The 19,828-nt window shown below is 41.5% G+C and overlaps 2 protein-coding genes across 2 annotated transcripts; both read right to left on the bottom strand.

The window, feature by feature from the left end:
- Nucleotides 1–502: 502 nt before the first annotated feature.
- On the bottom strand, nt 503–8,385 carry LOC144741942 (activating signal cointegrator 1-like; the record flags this gene model as incomplete). The annotated part of the gene is given in 18 exon segments (XM_078624436.1): nt 503–554; nt 1,494–1,553; nt 2,437–2,463; nt 2,465–2,529; nt 2,598–2,651; nt 2,654–2,721; nt 3,671–3,864; nt 4,745–4,868; nt 5,027–5,172; nt 5,174–5,243; nt 5,324–5,429; nt 6,442–6,463; nt 6,465–6,524; nt 6,918–7,136; nt 7,358–7,488; nt 7,608–7,786; nt 8,305–8,327; nt 8,329–8,385. Coding segments are annotated over 18 exon segments (1,657 nt in total), but the record flags the coding sequence as incomplete, so codon positions are not given.
- A 798-nt stretch (nt 8,386–9,183) lies between these two features.
- On the bottom strand, nt 9,184–19,303 carry LOC144741940 (neuronal acetylcholine receptor subunit alpha-7-like). The gene is made up of 10 exons (XM_078624435.1): nt 19,249–19,303; nt 17,379–17,632; nt 15,549–15,593; nt 14,807–14,916; nt 14,284–14,363; nt 13,096–13,263; nt 11,300–11,494; nt 10,490–10,576; nt 10,177–10,286; nt 9,184–9,642 (listed from the first exon to the last, which is right to left on the bottom strand). Exons 1-10 carry the CDS (start codon nt 19,301–19,303, stop codon nt 9,184–9,186), a joined length of 1,563 nt encoding a protein of 520 aa, XP_078480561.1.
- Nucleotides 19,304–19,828: the final 525 nt, after the last annotated feature.

The raw sequence follows: 19,828 nt of genomic DNA, 5'->3' as shown, positions 1-19,828 counted from the left end.
AGCTATGTGCTACACTGCATTATCATTACATGCACACATCCATTGACATGAAAGTGAGGCAGCTTAACGTGCTGTTACACTGACCAGACGGTATTTTCATGCTTTTTCCACAACGGCAAATGGAAGCAGGAGCCAAGTGTTCAGTGCCATCATTACACTTTTGGTGCTGTTGTGTTATTTTTTTCTACATCTGCTCTCTCTTTTTTCTCTCCACCCCCTCACCCCTTCTCTCTCTGAGGGGGCCTTGTGTGGGTTGGGGGTGTTATTTATGGCCGCTCTGTGCAAGTGGACACACACACACACACACACACACACACACACACACACACACACACACACACACACACACACACACCCTTTCACAGGATGAAAGGGCAGTCACACTGCCTGCAAACATGATTTTACAGCCCTAGGTGGAATGAGTGGTGGAGGAGAGAATGAGGACAGAGTACAAAAGGGGAAAGCCCATAAATGTAGAGATCCCAGCAGTCAGAATGCAAACCAGCACCGAGACCTCTCTCAGTTGGAAACACGGCGTGCCGAGGAAACACGTCCTGGTGTGGGAAGACACACATATGTGCAACACACAGATGCATAAAAACACCAACACACAGAGAGCAATCGGTTCTCCCTTGCTTTGATCTTCCACTCTGAAACATGGAAGTCGCTGCCTTTCCCCAACATTCAGTGTCTCATTAAAGATGACATATGAGCGTGTACATAGGGAGGACTGTTTAGGTTTGTTTTATTAATACTTATTAATAGTTTCTAGTTTTTTGGGTCAGCAACAGTACGCGGACCACGCCGGAGCAGACCCACCGCAAAATTTTCTAGTTAATATTTATTAATAGTTTCTAGTTTTGTAGGCAACTGCAAATCTTTGTACTTTTTTTGTTTTGTAGGTGTTACACCTGTACAATCTGTTCTGTGTTGTTTTCATCCTAATTGTTTTCATTATTATTGAAGTGTTACCATGGTTGATGAGTATTTTGTCCTTTTCCTTTTCTTTTCTTATCGATGAAACAGAAAGAAATGCTTAGAAAAAAAATGAAAACGCTGAAATACTGAAGGTGGCCATGAAGAAGAAGATTGCGTTGATACAAGATTTTATTGAAAATGTGAATAATATTCCAAGATGTGAAGCTCAGAGGGACTTTGTATTCACACGATGACTTCATGGGGGAGTGATGTGTGTTTTTTCCTAGTTTGTTCCTGCTCTTACTGCAATTAATCAAACCACTTTGGGTATAAAAGCTCATATAAACAATTTTATGCGCAAATGACACATTTTCATGACCTAAGAGCAGAGCAGATTGAATTCTTTGGGGAAATGAGCTAAAAAGCAGGAACAGCAGCAGTAAAGCAGCTTACTGTTCTGTTATGTGCTCCTAACACCTTCTTCATGTCTAAAATAAGCTATTTGTATGTTATGATATTTGTACACAACGCACTGGAAGTGTTATATATGTGTGTGAGAGTTTGGTGTGTGTCACCATTTTGTTCACTGGCAGCGCTTTCCCACATTGACTGTTTCCATGGCACACGCTGCCCCCCTGTGGCCAATACCATGAAGTGACAGGGGACCACAGGTGAGGAGGTGCAGCCTGACCCCCTGGTGGGTCGAACGTGGTACTTTATCAACTTGTCAAAGGGTGTGTGGTTGTGGGTGATCGTTTGGAACTGTGGCGGATGTTGTGCACATCTCAGTTGGAGGTTGCTCTTTCTGTTATATCAGTCAGCACAGTAATAACAGAAAGCAAGACAGGATGAAATATTTCTCCCACAAGAGATAAATGCAGAAACTTTGAATTTGATTCATATTCATATTTCACTTTACATTTACATTTACATACTTTACATTTCTTTATATTTGTTGATGATTGTAACATTTCTGTTACGTCACTGGTTAAATTTTTGCTGTCAGATCCATAGGGTAATTATTCTTAATAATAATTATTATTATTATTGTGATAATTATTATTATTATGATATGTATAATTATGTAATGTTTATTTACATCTATATATTTATATTTAGTTTATATTCTGTTTTTTTTTTTCACAGAGCAACATCTGAGTAAATATATCAGTGTTATCAGTGTCACTTCCTATTTCTTTATTCTTAATGAGCAATTGTAGCAAAGTATCATTTGCTCTGACACAAACTGTGCTTGGCCCGGCATAAAACACGATCTGGATTCATTTATTTTTGGAAATATCTCATTTTGTATTGTAGAGCGGTAATAGCCTGGAAAGATAAATATTTTTGCATCACTTACTTTTTAATTTTCCATACCTGGAAATTGACCAAATGTATTTCCATACTCATGTAGGGGTAAACAACATTCCCCGAAATTTTGAACCCTACATGACACCGACCTCTTAGCAAACAGGAACCAGCCGTCCCAGCAGGGGTGTACAGTAAGAAGAAGCTCACCTGTTCTCTGAACTGCTCCTGTGAGAGGACAGTCGGTCATGTTGACGCAGCCCAGCAGGCAGCCGGTGGGGTAATCTTTAGGAAACTTCACCTCTGCACATAAAACAACGTGTTAGACAACACATTTCCACCGTGATAAAAGCGCCACTGACTTCCTGTACCTTTCCTGTAGATGTTGCGGTACATGGCCTCCACCTCGGCCACCTCCTGAGGAGTGGCCTCTTGGCGGCGGCGGCGATCCAAAGACGGCCTCGGTGGGACGAGTACCAGGTCCGTCCTTCGACTCTAAACACACACACACACACACACACACACACACACACACACACACACACACAATAACACCACACCCACTTCACTACTGCCGCAGCGCAGCAGCTGTCCCAGCTGACACACAGCATGTGACATATGCTGTTGTCAGGTCTGTGTGATGGGATGTCGTTATATTCTATATAGATCTATATTCTTTTGTCTTATCTCATTTTTTAATATCTCATATCCAATATAAGTGTGACTATAATGTGCTAACAAATAATGTACAAGGACATAAAAGGATTCCGACGCTGATCCTGTTTGTTTAAGCTCTTTTTAGGCTTCTTCTTGTGTGAAAAGTGCGATATAACAGGACTGATATGTTGATTGATAAAAGTGAATTTACACGTTACTTCAAAGAGGACTAGGACCGACAAAGGCCAGACCTCCTTTGGTCTCCAGTCTCTGGCTCAGACCTCAGGTTATGATCAGGCTCCTCAGGCGACATAAAAACATAAAACTTCAGTAGTTTTTGTCAAGTGTTCCCCCGCTGAAACCCACATGCTCTGTTTCTCACAAATATTACAATACTTTGTGTCCGGTTTGAGGTAAACCACTAATAATGCAGTTTGAATACCAGGACCTGTGTGCTGTATTTATCACAAATAAGAATTTATGTTTGAATGAATCTAAATAAGCTTCACTCAGTTTGAATGAAAAGAAACTTTTCCATCAATTAATTATTAATTGTTAATTTTCATAATAACAAAAATAGGATTCATCTCTTTAGATGCACCTGTATACTGGAACACGCTTTAAAAACAATTACAAAAATTGTCTGCTCAAAGCTCTACTGGTTTTATCCTTGTTTTAATGTTTGTAATCTATTCTATCCAATCTGGAGTAAAACACTTTGAATGTTTGAAAGACGCAATAAGTTGTTCATTCCAATGTCAGGTAGGGTGAAGTTCTCTCTCCTGACCTCTTGATGCCTCTGACCAGGAGCGAGGCCCAGGGCTGGTGCATGCTGAGACACCAGCCCCCGTCAGACATCTCCTGCAGTTCTTTGTCTTGGAGACGCAGCCTGGAGCGCTGTTCTCCCCCCTCGTCCTGCACACAGCTTGGAGCCTTATCTGAGCTCCTCTTGGGGGTTTCACTGCCGCCCACATCGACCCACTGTGAACATACAAAATATCACCATTGTCAATTTCCTTTCTCGTGTACATAAACAACCACTCTACACACTCAACTACATTATTTCACCCTGTTTACAGTATATTCACCTTATTATCTACTATACCATGATCTGGGTGAATGCTCTTCTCTGACTGGCTGGTAGTTGTGTGTTGAAACACACGTAGCTGTCTAATATCCATCCATCGCACAACCACAACTGGACATTTGACGTTTCTTATTCTGCTGCTCATTTTATATTGTATTCTTTCATTTTTCATTTATTCTCTGTACAACATTGCACTTTGTTTTAAGTATGAGTACTGTGTGTCTAATTTGAGTGATTAGGTTAAATTCAATACATGTACTATATTAATCCCTGAAGGAAAATTGCAGTATTTACAACAGCAGTGCAGAAAAAGATTGGAAAAATGCACGGGCTTTATACAGATGTTGGACAGGAACAAAAAAAAATGTGAGAGCGAGAGAGAGATTGTATAAACATATAGAGCAACTCTAAAAACTCTAAAAAATGTTGTGTCAGGTTTTAAAGCACTAATAATGCAGTTTTAAATACCATCACTCTATAATTGGAGCTAGTGGATTTTTGAATATTTCAGTAGGGAATCTAAAAATAAATGAAAGTTTCCTTGGATTAAATATGATACTGTAATTTTCTGAGATGCACCTGTAGTGCAGGACAGTGGTGGATGCTGCAGTGACATGCTGCGGGTGTCTTGACTTCCTGGAGCTAAAAAAAAAAATCGAATGCTTGTTGCAGTGTTTCTCGTGTGCCAACAGGTGTCACTGTTGTGTGCAGGATGGAAACGGGGAGCTCCATCGGCTTATCCAGAGTGTGCGTGAGCATGAATAGAGGACGCACCTCGGGTGCACTCTGAAGGATGTTGGGGTTGACGAGCTCTCTGAGGCGCTGCCCTGGTGCTGCAGAGGACGCTGGGGATCTTACCACAGGGTCACTGTTCATGGCCTTCAGGGTGTCGTCCAGTCTGCACGTTTCATATACACACACAGATTTGTTGTTGATTTCTTATGTTCTTTTATTTAGTTGTTATTACCAGAGATCATATTGTATTTCATTTTGTCTTTATTATACGTCGTGTTGTTATTTGTGATTTGTGTACTCGCCCAACACCATGGTACTCACCTGCTGTAGTACTGGTTTAGGTCGTTTCCCTCCTCCACCACTTGTCTGCCAGCGAAGTCCAACGTGATCTTCCTGTCTTTGCGGGACGCGTGGCGAAGTTCTCTCAGCTCCTCCTCTTTCTTCCGCAGCTTTTCCCGCTCACCGGGGTGACAGCCACTGATTGGAGTCGGTGGCGAAGTAATCAGACTCGTCATCCAGAACCTGGGTTCTCCTGACGCTGAGGATGTAATGACCATAAAATGGTCATTAGTCACAAGTCACATTTCACCCTGAAGTGTGGGACTGATGGTACAGTACCTGTTTCTGTCGTACTCCAACAGTTTGTCTTTGTGCTGGAGCGCCTTCTCCAAACCAGCCTTGACCTTCGCCTCTTGGTGCGGCAGATAATCTCTCTCTCCGCCGTCTGTCCAAGAAATACAGAAGAAGTAATAACGTCTGCAAAACTCTTGGGATTTCCAAAGTTCTGTTATATACAATACATTTGATGATGTTTTTTTTATGATGATACTTACTTTTTTTATACTCGTCTCTTTGAATGTGCTATATAAATTTGATGTATTTTTTTATTTTTTTTATTACAATCATCATGCTGTTTTGCTGATGATGATGCTACTTTCAGCCACTGCGCTCCAAGACTGTAAAACAACGTGCCGGGGAATCTGAGAGGAAATGACATTTTTAAACTCTGGCTCCTGAAAACCCATCTTTTTGATCACGCTTTTATGTCATAGCCTATATTAATTATTTGTATTAATATCTGTATATGTTATTAATTTCTATCTTTTAGTGTTTTCTTCTGAGTTTTTTTGTCTATTTTTACCCTGCGTTTTATTTTATTTTTTTTTAATTATTTTTTATTATGTTTCATGTTTTATCATTGCTTTATTTTGTTGTTGTTCTTAAATCTTTGTGCATTATTCTCCATGTCCTTTTTCATGTCTCACTGTTATATGTATATTTTTCTTTCACACCAAAAGAAATCTCCGGTCTCAGGAGGTTAAATTAACAAGAATTTATGGTAATAAAACAGGAATAAACCTGGAATTTACAAAATGGAAGGTTGGTCCTGAACAAGGACATTAAATATAGTTAGAGAAAATGTATTTTAGCATCAAGACTAGACTGTTGAAGCCACACGTTGGAGCCCACGGAGGACAGAAAGTGACGGAGGTTTGATGATATTATGGTGGAAATAGATTTGATATGTATGTTTTAACTTGCAAATATCACATGAAGATGTCTTCATACAACAGCTAGCTAGCTGATAGTTTACATGCTAAATGTGAGCTACAGCTAGCACCATTTCCAAAATTCCCAGACTTCTGGAACGTCTCTTTCTGCCCCTTTGCACCCGAATGTCGTCACATAGTTCACCGCTTCCAGTGTTTAACAGCAGCAACTCACTGGATTCTCACCTCCCATAAGCTTCTTTCGTACGTAGTTTCTGGCTTTTGTTGGAGTCTCGCTGCAGGATCTCCTGCTCTTCTTTGGTGCACACCTGACAGAGAGAGTGAGGTCATGTCAGCAACTCTTTCACGGCAGGAGAGTTTCCAGAGGTTGAGAAACCGTCTATGGTTGGCATGGTGACACCCCCCCCCCCCGAGCGTGTGTATCGTTTATGGGGGTATGGATTTCACTCAGGTCACACAGAGACTGAAACTGTGTCTTTAAATGATGTTTGTAGGTCAAAGTCTGTCTGATCTAGAGGGTTGAGAACACACTCTGGACCTGCTACAGCACATACTAACAGATAAATACACAAATAGGTTGTTTAAGATATTTTATGGTAGGCCCATTGTTAAAAACATCTTTGACAAAAGAAGTGTCCAAATAACAATTTTTTAACAAAAAATGGCAGGAGACTTTTTTTCCCCCTTGAATAATCTCATACCAGGCTGCCACAGAACAGACAGGGTCCGGAGCCTTCTTGCTCGCACACAATGCGTCCACATCTGATGCAGTTGTTGATGAGTCTGTGCTTCTGAGCGAGACACTCGCAGCCGTGGCGGCCAGGGAGCAGGACGGTCAACTTGTCCTGTCCCTCTTTAGCATAGAGGTTGACAAACTTATTTTTCTTTTTGGCTGACGAGGTGCTGCTGCTTTCTTGAGCCTGTGCACACAGTACAAGAAGAAGAAGAAGAGGAGGAGGAAATAAATGAATTATCATCAACTAGAAAGTCTCTCGCAGAGCCCAGACGTCCGCCAAGCAGCTCATTTCCACCCATATTGTTCTTTTTGAATTATTTTGCGAACAGACAATCAAACACGGAAAAAATCATAACCTCTTTGACGGAGGTAATGATGGAAAGATTCTCTTTCGCGTCTACTCACCCTCATTAGATCGATGGGCGTCCTCACTGTCTCCAGCTCAGGTTCTGATTGGCTCACAGTCAATGCCTCCTGCTTGTTCCGGCCCTTGCGTTTAGACTTCTTCTGGGAATCCTTGGTTGGGTCTTGTGAATCTAGGTAAAGAGAGGAACGTGATCTCTAACACACTTTGTGAATGCACCCGGTCCAGACCACAGAATCCAGGCGCCGTAGTGTAGTTTGTGGAAAACAACATTCCTCTGTCATGTCCCACCTAATGACACAGATTCTTTGAGAAGAACAAGTCCGGGGGAATCTGTCAACTGTCTCTGGGTCTTCGTCCACCTACAGAGGAGCTCTTCGATGAACAGTCCTTTTCTCCCATCGGTGCCCTGGAGGAGGTCTCCCACATACTCCTCCATCTCCTCAGCTTTCTCTATGGAGAGGATGTACCTACACAGGACGACAATTTCCCATTTCATAGAAATGACACTTAATGCTGCTTTCCCAACACATAAACATCTAATAATGTAGTTCAGCGTGGACAGTTGTTTTAAACACAGGTTAAGTCTTAGAACTGAGTGGATCACGATTAACATTTTCAAGCAGGTCAAGAACTACTACGACTACTATCATTTATTATTACTAATAATAATCATAATAATAAGCCAGTTATTCAATTCAGTTATATAAAGTTGATTTTAAAGGCGTGACATCATTTTTGAGCGTGAACCGGTCGTTAGCTACAAATTAGCTTTAGCTGACTGTCGACTTTGGATTGTAGCAGGTGACGTGTCAATTTAAAATGGACTTTTACAGCAGCAGATTAAACATAAACAGTTCTTCTGGAAACATTACGACTTAATTCTACCGTGAATTTAAATTCATGTGGCCAGTGTGAAGCCAGCTGCGAACACTTCTACGTAGATGGTTCATCTTTTAGTCATTAATAAAATCAAACACATTCTCACTTGACGATGTCTTCACAAGCCTCCCAGTCCGAACTTGTGCTGTAACTGGTCCGAACACCACCGCAGCAATTCCTCCGACATTTTACAAAGTACAAAAACCAACTGTTAGAACCAATGGCACCCAACAGTTCCACTGTCAGCAGCGGTGTTTCACCCCGGCGGGATAAACCTGGTACACACAACACGTCCAGAGTCGTGGTAACACTGAATATCACCCGGACAAAACCGGAAGGCCTGTGCTCCGTTCCGGTCCACTTACAGGACCCAAACCGAAATTATACTGTACATACTCAAAAAAATAATAGTGGCACCATTTTACAAGAAAAAGCAAGAAAAGACCTCTATAAATAAAGTTGGAGTGATCGATGGATTAATTGTTTATTCATCAGTTATACCACATAAGCAAAATGTAAATCATAAAACATTTGAATTTTCCTTTTGCTTTTTTCTATAAGTAGTTATTTAATGTTGCCATGTTAATTATGCGGCTATGATTCAAATTGTTGAATCATAGCTGCATAATCAAACGTTGAAACTAAGATGAAACACGTTTTAATGTGATATAACAAATGTCAATACAAAGTCACAGTTGTATGTGTGTATACTGTTCTAAAGACCTTTCCATAGATAAGTAACAAACGATACACACTGTTTACATTGCTTCTAGGTGAGCATAGTACACAATTAAAAGTAAAAAAAAAAAACACATTAATGGACATATAGATTGTAGTATTACACAACATACGATTTACATGTATTAAAAAGTTACAAGCTGAACAGCTCGCCCTGAAAACAAATTGACGTATGAGTTTAAAATTGTTTTTGCTGTGATGGTATATGAGTTTTTCTTTGTTTGACTGAAGGAAATTTTGTTGCAATTCAAGAGAATAAGTCTTTCGAAATGGCCTCAGCCAGGTTTGGTGCTGACGTGAGAATCAAAAGGGTGCACAGGATAATGACAAATGAAAAAGCCACAAGACAGAGCCGGTCGATAACAGATGCAGCAAACTTCCACTCGTTGCAGACCGCCTTCTTCTCATCCTGCTCACGGAAGCATTGAGCAATGCGTCGCACCTCATCCAGGATCTTGGAAAGATCTGGTTCCACGTTGAGCACCGATGGGCTCTGACCTGTGAAGAGAAGAGCCTTCTCCTCATCAGAGCCCTGCTGGCTACCACAGGGCACGTTGGTGGACGGGAGAGCAGAGGCGCTGCTCAGCTCCACGTTGGGCCGGCTGCTCTGCGGAACCTTGTTGTCACAGACTGAAAGGCCTCGCTCCTCACTGGGGCGCTTCATGCGCAGAAACCAGGCACACCACTCGAGGAGGACGACGCGGGTCTTTAGAATCCAACAATGACAGAAAAAAGATTCATATTTACATTTGGAATGTGCGTTTGTGCATTTCAATCTGCTGGAAAAACATCTCTTCTGGGTTGCTTGGACAAGTAAAAGGCGATTATTTTTTCACTCGGTTCCTCTACCTGGTGTGAAGAAGGAGCTAGGACAAGGAGAGAACGTCCATTGGTTCCTGAAAGTTGAGAAGTTGCACTTCACAGCCAAGTTGCTGTCATTACGGTAATGACTCGCTGGCTTCCGGCCATAATGACAGCAACATGTCTGTTCTCAACGTTTAGGAACCGATGGATATTTTCTCCTTCTCCTAGCTCCTTCTTCACACTAGGTAGGAGAACCAAAGGCAACTGATTGGCTTCCTGGGTTTTTTGGTCACGGTAGATGAACTTCAACACAACAGCAAATCACAATTTGCCTCGCTGCACACAATTTCATTGTACTGGTGTTTCAGGCCAAGAAAGGATTTCTGATTCTGCTTCTGACAAAATCTTGTTAGCGTAGCATGAATGACACACTCACCCACTTTGGCATCTTGCTTCCGTCTGGGTCGTGATGGTGATATTGTAAGACCACGACGGTAGCGATTACTGAGAGACCCACAATGACCATTGTGATGGCAAAGTATTTGGCTGGCAGAGTGAAGAGAGGATCAATGAGGCAGTGACATACAGAGATTCAGTGGCTTCAGGCAGTTTTACCGATACAGGGAATGTAACAGGTGGATAGAGTCCACCTGTTACATTAGGCTGTTTGAACTGCGTCACCCTGACTAATCAAGACATTTCAAAATGGCGCTCACCTGGGGTGAGCTGGGGTGTTTGCTTTGATTTACCTATTAGAGGCACAGAGTCGGATGTGGCGGGCATGATCTCTGCAACAAGCAACATGAAGACGGTGAGGGCAAGCAGGACTGTGATACCTGGAGAGAGGAGATCGTTCGTCGTAAATCATATACTTCTATATTTGTTGTGTCTTTTGTCTTTGTAAGTTGTTTTAATGGCTTTGCTGTAAGACTTGTGGTTTAAGTGGGCTGGTACGCACCGGTACAGAGTACTGGCTCTTCTAGATTTTAGGTCTTGGTGTACAGGCACTTCTCATGAGCATAGTTCACCTACTTCATTTCTACACTTGATATTTTACTCTATTTTACGACTTTACGCTAAGATTTTCTGATCTAATTTGCATATTTCCATTTCATTTCCTTGTTGCATACATCTGGGAACTTTTCTCATTTGCACTGGAGGCTGCATTGTCACCCGATTTCTCTTGGTAATCAGTCTATGTAAAGGGATATTGAATAATATGAATATTATCTCGAGTTGATTATTTCAGCCAAGATATGATGTAGTCAATTCCAAAACGTTGATATTGACTATGTTATCTGGCCATGTCTTATCTCCAAGATACATGTAATCAGTCTTTTTTTTTTTTTTTTTTTACAATAAATCATGCAGACAGGAGATGAATTGTGTGTGTGTGTGTGTGTGTGTGTGTGTGTGTGTGTGTGTGTGTGTGTGTGTGTGTGTGTGTGTGTGTGTGTGTGTGTGTGTGTGTGTGTGTGTGTGTGTGTGTGTGTGTGTGTGTGTGTGTGTGTGTGTGTTTGTGTGTGTGTGTGTGTGTGAGGCTGTGTGTGTTATCTCACCCAGTGAGACCTTCTCCCCAGAGTCAGCAGGCAGCAAAAAGACCAGCAGGGCCAAAGTGGAGATCAAGATGCAGGGGATAAGCAGATTGACGCCGTAGAAGAGGGTTCGCCTCCGCATCACTATGGTGAACGTCACATCAGGGTACGGTTCCAGGCAGCACTCATACATGCGCTCATTTCTCTGCCCTGGAACCTCTGTGACACAGCAAACACACAATGTCGTGAGGCAGAGAGGATGTGACAATAATCAATCCACTGCCAGAGAGCGGGGCAACAACACAGTAAATTAGTGTTCCTGCAGTAAAGCGTTAGTCACGACCTGACATCCTGAGCACCTCAAAGATGAAACATATGCAAGGAATTTCTTAGTGTTACACCACACTTTGCAGTTATCACCCACTAGACATGCACAGAAACTCAAAATTAACAGATTATTATCAAATAACATTTCATGTACTAAGTTTTGTCATGTTGTGACAAATATTATGTGTTTTTGTTTTCTAAACCCAGGCGTGTTACCAGACCCACTCTTACTCAACATCTGTTCAAAGTTTCTCAAAGAACAACCAAATTTGAAGCTTTCTAGCCAGTTGGTTCACAAAAAGGTTAATTTCCCAAAGCTTCATGTGCACACAAACCTCCCTGCTGGTTACATACAAACACATATTTTTGGTCGTTTGAACCATTTGTGGTACACTCTAGGCTGACTTGTGATGTAATGTGGAAATGGCTGATGTCAAACAGCCGAGAATGAGAAATTTATTTAACATGTAATCTTACATGTAATTCATTGTAAATTGTTTATATGGGTGAGTTGCATGACAGTAGAATGATAAATACTATTAACTGTCAAATGTTTTCTATGTATAATTATAGTCAGTTTTAAGACAGTTTTAAACACTGGGATAGAACAAGGTGGTGAATGTGCTCATACTGATATTAGGACTTGTAATTAGTTTGAATTAGTGTTCATTTATTTAGTTTTGTGCCACAGTCCAGTTCAGTTTAGTTCACAGGGGTTCAGTGGATTCCTCTTTTTGGAAATGATCCTGCTTGTGAGAAAACTCACCAGAACATCACTGTCAAACTCACAGATGTCCAATTATGAGCGAATCCATAGCACGCATCTCTCCAAAATTTAAATGACTTCCCGAACCAGCAACACTTCAAACGTTGATGATGTCACCCACCCCAAACAACACAAGCCTTGATACACGCTTCACAAAATACCGCCTGGATTCCTCCACACACTCTCTGATGCATCGCCACAGTCACATCGCTACTACAGCTAGCGGTTTGATAGCTAATGTCTGTGAAGGTTCTCAGTCATTTGGTCATAGTAATTTGTAGACGACTGGATTTGGTCAACCATACGACTTTGAACAAACAAGCACAACATAATACTGTATTTAAATTAGAACGTTTCAGATGCTAACAGAAGTGGCTAGGTGGCTAAATTATCCTTTTTGTCTCCTGCTCACCTCAACCACTTTTTGTTGAAACTTTCTTGCTCACAACTTTGTTCAACTGTTAATCTCTTTAGTAATAAACGTGTCGGTATATGGGTTCAAACTCTATGCTCAGGTCAACACACAAATGCCGTTGCATGTTTGAATCCAACAGAATACAAAGTCTTACAATAGGGCATCATATTTGAAAAGATGGGGCTGAGAGAATTTGGTAATCTAAATAAAAAGGTGTGTATCGTTCTCATACTGCCATGCTTGGTGCTTTCCCCTCATCTGCTGTCTGTATTTCAAATGAAATGCATTTCACAGCCCATCAGTCCCTCTTACCGAGAAGATCCCACTCTCCATTGGCGGTGTAGCTAGAGAGGTCGATGTTACCCAGCTGCAAGTCCACTGACCAACCCCCGTACGTCCAGGAGCCAAATTTGAGCTCGCATCTCTGAATGTCAAAGGGGAACCAACGTACATCAATGTAGCAGGTGCTCTTCAAGATCCCTGATAGGATAAGAGCATGAGAGCATCATTAGAGAGGCAGCATGGACATACCCCAAGATGAGGAGTGCATTAGCCATCCATCCTAACAGGACAGAAAATGTCCAGTGTAATGAGAGGAAAGTGCCCATGTAAAGTAAACAATGTCTTTGCTCTTTCATGACTCATACAGATGGCAAACATCTGAAGGGAATACAAGGAAGACGGAGAGCAGAGAAATGCTTTCTTATATGCCAGTGTGTGTGTGTGTGTGTGTGTGTTCTCCAGTGTATTCCCTCCTTTCTACTCTGCAGATACATGCACAACTCACCCTCTCACACCGATACTGTATTCACGCAGCCATTCACAGGTTACAAGGAGCTTGATCAGGAAAAGTGCTTTATTGGTCAAAGTCTCTGACAAAGACGATTGACCATGATGGCTCGTTGGACTAGGTGAATTAGATGTTACATCAAACATTCAGAGAATTTGCTAATGTCACGCACCCCTACCTGCGGTGGAGCTATGACATGACAAATCTTTCATGCCATTGCTTTGTGAATATTCTTCTTGGCGATGTCAGTAATGGCTGATATGCTAAGAGAGGTACAGTCTTTCCTCTAATTATATGCAAAATTCCTCCCTCAAAACAGGGTTCAGCTAAGGTTAAGTTTAAGGTTTGGTAAAGGTTAGGTGGAATACTGGATAAAGTTAGGTTGAGTTTAGGATAAGCTTAGGTTCGGCTGAGTTTAGGGTATGGTTAGGGTAATGTTAGCTTAATTTTCACATAAGGTAAGGCTCAGTTTCACTTAAAATTAGGTTAGAATCTTGTTCAGATAAGGTTAGGTTTAGAGTTTAGGTTTAGAGTAAGGTTTAGAATACGTTTAGGCCGGGGTTCCACATGATTTATAAACTGTCAACACGATTGCCAAAATCTAAACATGGCCAAATCAAGGTGAGGTTGTTTGACAGGAGGACTTTGGACCGTAACTGACTGCGATTGTACCTGTAATGTGCAGGCGAATCCGCTGCAGCAGCTCTTACCTGGAGGTATGTACGTACAGGTGCCAGATGAAGTGATCAAAGTCTTGGTGTGGAATGTGCCGTCAAATTGTGCATCCACACTGGCAAAAACACAGAATCACATCGAACCAAAGTAAAACCTCATCACGTATGTCATCACTACTGCATAGCACGCTTACTAAATTGCACTTAGTTTGAAGCAGGAGAGGTGAACTGCCATTTATGGTCCAATTGTTTTCTCCTGTTTCAACATTAGATAGTTAGGCTTCGTACTAATACTAATACTAGTACAAGTCAGCTCAACTCAACGACAGAACTGGTACCTGCTGCTCTTTTTGGTTATTCCTGCAACAAGCTGAACCACTACCAAAACGTGACGTTTACAGATTACCGGTCTCTGATTGGTCGAGCAACTCCTCCATTCTTTATGTGTTCCTGACGTAACGTCAAACGACAACAGAATCAACCGGCATTTTTAAACACCAAGTACTGAGTTCACTTCGGTTGTTGAGTTGCGTCTGATGCGCGAAACCAAAATCCAAACCTGTTATACAGTAGAATGTCGGGCCTCCAAATCAAATGGTGAGGTAATCTCACGCTGTCCAGTCCATCATATTCAGCAGGGTCCCAGCGGAGAGCAGCATCATCCCAGGACTGCAGAGATGTCATGTTATTTGAAAATTATGCTGGGATGTGTATCACTAGTGTGCAAAGGCACAAAGACAATCTTCAATGGTCAAAAGAATTTTTATTTGGCCTTTATTGAAACAGGAAAGGGTCTCATTGAGATTTAGAAATCTAGCATATAGCAGAAATGTATGAATGTATGTGTAATAATAACAACAATAACAAGAACAATAATAATACAGTCTCTTAATTTGGAGGATTGTGTATGAGACTACATATCTGGTTTCCGTAGTGCTCCTCCTGTGCCTGATTTCAAAGGTCTCCAGCTCTTATACATGGTGTTTGAACTATTTGACATGACAGGATTAAAATAAAAGCAAATTATAGAGATGATGAATGAACAAATGATTTATTGATGAGTTTATTATTTAAATTCACTCAGTTTTGCTCTATGTATGGTACCGACGCTCAGTCTAAGATATTGCTGACCATTGGGTTCATAATCACCCCCCGACTGATGATAATGATGATGATCTTGAGAGAAAATATCATGTATTTCCCCGATGTCCATAATTCTGGCTAAATACAACTGTGAAGCAGAATGTGTATGTTTCGTTGGATTAATAATTAAAGGATGTGTCTGTTTTGTGTCATTTTACCAGCTGCAGCCAAATGTTGGTTGTTAACACCTGATTCTTCTCGTCCTGAAAGAGAAAAAAAATGGATCATATTTAGTCATCTTTTCATGGAGTTATTTTTGTACGTATATATGTTTAATTAGAAGAATGAGATAGATTGCTTCAGTCACATTTTAAATTTCATTTCCATTTAAAAAGCCTCAGACTGGGGGATAACACAGTGGTACAGTAGATACCATAAGCTGGCCAAAATATGACATCGACAATTTATGCTATTAGGAATACAGTGTATATTTTGCTTTAACTTTTTTTGTTTTTGTTTTTTCAGACAGTGAAGGGTGAGAAAGAACAATTGCCGTGTGAGAACTGATGATGTGTTCCACCCTCAGCGGATCTATGAGTTGGTTGGGTTCCACTTTCATCAGAACATACACGGTCTGTTCTAGTTCTCAATAACCGACATATTCTGCGTTATTCCACACACAACTACATTGTAACAACAACAGCTGTTTCCACTGACAACAAATAAAACATTTGTCATTGAAATGGACACAAAAGACCTAAGTGAAACAAAAACAGTAGAAACACAGTTTATACTGACAGATGATACAGAGATGGGGATGTGACCTTGGATTGTGAACGAATGGATTCCTCTGAGTCGGGCGAATGTCTGAGTGGGATATCCCTCGTAAGGAGGGCGTTCCATTCGGCAACTTATGTCCACAGCTTGGAAATTGACTCTAATTCCAACTGAGACTGCACGTGAAACACACTATTGGTCAGATTGTTGTATGTTTATAATGCTGATGATGTCCAGAAGTATCGAGACATGGTGTAAATCAGATTAGACGTATATTGTAATCCAACATTCCAAAGGTCTGATGGAACGTTACATGACATGCATCGCTGCGTGTGGATACATTTTCCCATCATAGGAAATGAACGGCATTCCAGAGGTCCCAAACACAAATATAGAGTGTTTTCACAGTCCTCTAGATCTCAACCTGTGACTCATGGACCCCGACGGGGACGCTCCATAAAGTTTAAGGGAGCACTATTTACTCTCACTCGAACTCACAAATTATACATCTGTTTCATCTCACCACTTCTCTGTCTCAAAGCCTCATACTGAACGAATTCACCATGGCCTCTGTGTCCTCCACTGTTAATTTCCGTGTTTCTCGAATTGTTGTCCTCGGACCTTTATTGGTCGCAACGGTGCAACTCAGGAGAATGGTGTTGTTCTGTTCGTGAACGATTCATTCAAAAGAACAAATCTTTTGGGTGACCGAACTAGACTGAATCACTGACTGAAAATATTCGTTCATTTCACACTTCAGCTGAGTGCGGCACCAGAGTCGTTGGTTCGTTCCCTGAGAACCAGTCGACTGGTACGAATCACTCACTGAAAACGGAACTCAAACAGTGTTTCTACCTTATATATTCAACAAGTATTCAGACCCGTAGCGACAGGCAACAAATCTTGTGACTTTTCTTGTTTTCTTGTTGTGAAAGCGTGATGGTGGTGAGGTGGTAGTGATTCAGTCACCTAAAAGACCTGTTCTGCCCATCATTACAGGAGAAGATGCAATATAGAGATGATTCATGAGTTGAAACATATATGATGTCAGTTTATAATACATCAGTTTGCTATATATGGCTGTTGTTCTGGGACTATTTAGCTTGGTGGAATGTGACTATTTTTTGGGGTGGATAAGCAGTCCTTGGTCTGAAACAATTTTAGAAACACTGGTTTATGTGTTGGGTCTGGAACCAAACTCGTCAAGTAGAGCTGGAATGGAAAATTGACCTCTGCCCTTTCTGTTCATGCTGTGTAGAGACTTTACGTACCACATCCAGGATCTGCATGAGGTTGATGCCTAATTTCACCGTAAGCACCTCAGACTCGTTGAAAACCGGGCGCACCAGCTTGTTGTAATTTTTCATCAGGTACCCATACAGTCTCTGCTCGCTTGGCCCTTGAAGAGAAACTAGAACCGACAGACAAACAAACCCAACAAACAGCGGCATCAGACACTGGGATTGAATCCCAAAGTCAAGGTCAAAAGTCCACACTTCCTCCACCAGTCCTCTCTCACCTTCATCTGCAACAAAATCCCGACATTTAATTTAATTTCTCATGTTCATATTTCTTTTAATTTATTTTCCTCGTCATTCACTCATTCATCCAATCACTACCTGAGCTCACATCTTGTCCTCACATTCACTCTCTGCCAAGTCTTTCGTTTTTGTCCTTATCCTCCTCATTCACTAGTTCAGCCAATGAGGACATGTCTTCATTCACTCATTCATCCAGTCACCACCTGGGTTTCTGTCTCTTCCTCAATCTCCTCCTCCTTCACTTGTTCTTCAAATCACCTCCTGGGCTTCCGTCTCCTTCTCACATCAAATTCACTTATTCATCCAATCACGGTTTGTCCTTATAGCTCCTCCTCATTCACTCGTTCATCCCAATCGCCACCTGGGCTTGGGTTTCCTCTCTCATTTAAATCTGCAACAAAATGCCTGTTTAAAATAATTCCATGTTTAATTTCCTGCCTGGACTATCTGTGGATGAATGACTGAATTGTGAAGGTGTTATTCTCGCCTCCTCTCCGCAGCATCTAATTCCTCTGCTAACGGCCGTAGACCAGCAACACGACACCATCCATTAGAAACACGTAAAACCCCTCATTCCTGTCACATCCGGACTGTTCATACAAAGTGGACGATGGGTAGAAGGCTTGTCTTTGTGATTGAACCCCGCCCCACCCCGACCTGCCCCCCTCCCCCTGCCCTTATCCCACCATAATCAAATGGGCTCATGTGAATCGTCAAGACGATAACAACGTGTTTTTGTCTCATTATGAATGGCCGCCACCTCCTCTGTGGCTCTGGAGACCCAGTCAGGGACCCCACCAGCTCCAGAAAAAGGAGTCCCAGTGTCTCAGAAGTGTCCCATTTTCCACTCATCGGATTAGATTAGATGGAATGAAATCCCATCTAATCTAATGATTCTCGATTTAGTACTTAATGTGAGTACTTAATGAGTTCTGTTGCTGGGTTAATGACATATCAGATACTGTCCAAGGGGGGAAAAGTACATGTCTGCAATCATGAATTTATGAAACTGCATGAACATGAATGTTGCTGACAAGTTGCCAGTATGTTGGCCAAAGTCAAGTGATTAGACACAAACCCCTCTTATGTGGAATCTAACGCTTCAACGCTTGTAATATCAGATAACACTTTGGAGAGAGTGAATGGGATTACGGTAATAACAGCAATATGACTGTTCTCACTTTGGACTGCAAAAAAACAAAAAACCAAAAAAGTCAGCATACAAATCCAGAACTTGTTGACTCGACCAGAGAGTCCAGCCAACATCTGGAGCCGCCTGGGAAATCTCCTGGCCAACAGCTAGATGTTGGGAAATATGCATAGATCTCCAACCCCCCCAACACACACACACACACACACACACACACACACACACACTTACTATAGTTATTACAACTAATGATATCACCATAACATCCCAGTAGATGTTGTTGTTAAATGACGTCTCATTGTCCCCTCAAGAACAACAGGCTTCCACACACAGAAGATACTTCTGCAGCTAAATGAAATGATGAAAGCATGTTCAATACTTTAATAACTATAACAACAATTTACGGGTAAATACATTTTTCAAATCTGTAATTGGATTTCCTCAGCCTACCTCTGACGGTGGAGGCGCACACTGTGAGTACGAGCAGAAAAGTCACCGAATCCATGTTGGAGTGAGCGACAAGTTACAGCAGAGATGTTCGGTCCACAAATGAACCGGGATGCCCCAGTACTTGGGTGTGGGGTGTGTGGGGTGAGACTCCTCCTCCTTGTTTTTTGGCTCAGTCCCCCCCTCACCCCCCCCCTTATCTGATCCACTTTATTTTCCACCACACTAGTATTTTTAGCGTCTTTTTTTCTGGAATATGCTTAAATATTTAAAAAGAAGGATGCACATAGATGCTCCAGCTCTAGTATTTACAGACAATGGAATCTCCTTCTCACGGAACAAACAACAACCCTACTTAACATTAAAAAGTTTACACAAGTTTACAATAAAACTTGGAAAAGAAGAAAACTCTATGAATGAATAAATAAATGAATACCATGCACTATGAGTTGAAACGCCTGCACTTTGTTTGACGTTGGTTGTGGAATGGGTTTCAGTCCTCAGGGGTACCCCCATGGAATGTGTCTGTTAAACACATCAGGACAGAGGACGTAATGGAAAACACATGTTCATGTTTTGGTGC

Source organism: Lampetra planeri, unplaced genomic scaffold, assembly GCF_965212315.1.
Source record: "Lampetra planeri unplaced genomic scaffold, kcLamPlan1.2.h2 scaffold_782, whole genome shotgun sequence".
In the NCBI taxonomy this organism is placed as follows: Eukaryota; Metazoa; Chordata; class Hyperoartia; order Petromyzontiformes; family Petromyzontidae; genus Lampetra; species Lampetra planeri.
Note: the sequence above shows the minus strand (reverse complement) of the source record. Positions and strands in the feature narration are given on the sequence as shown.

Excerpts from the sequence above, each read along its gene's own strand:
- LOC144741940 (XM_078624435.1), bottom strand. The coding sequence starts at position 19,303 with ATGGATTCGGTGACTTTTCTGCTCGTACTCACAGTGTGCGCCTCCACC. Across the intron at positions 10,577-11,299 it reads TGGGGAGAAGGTCTCACTGG|GTATCACAGTCCTGCTTGCC; the intron begins GTGAGATAACAC and ends TCCTCTCTCCAG. Across the intron at positions 10,287-10,489 it reads CGACTCTGTGCCTCTAATAG|CCAAATACTTTGCCATCACA; the intron begins GTAAATCAAAGC and ends TCACTCTGCCAG.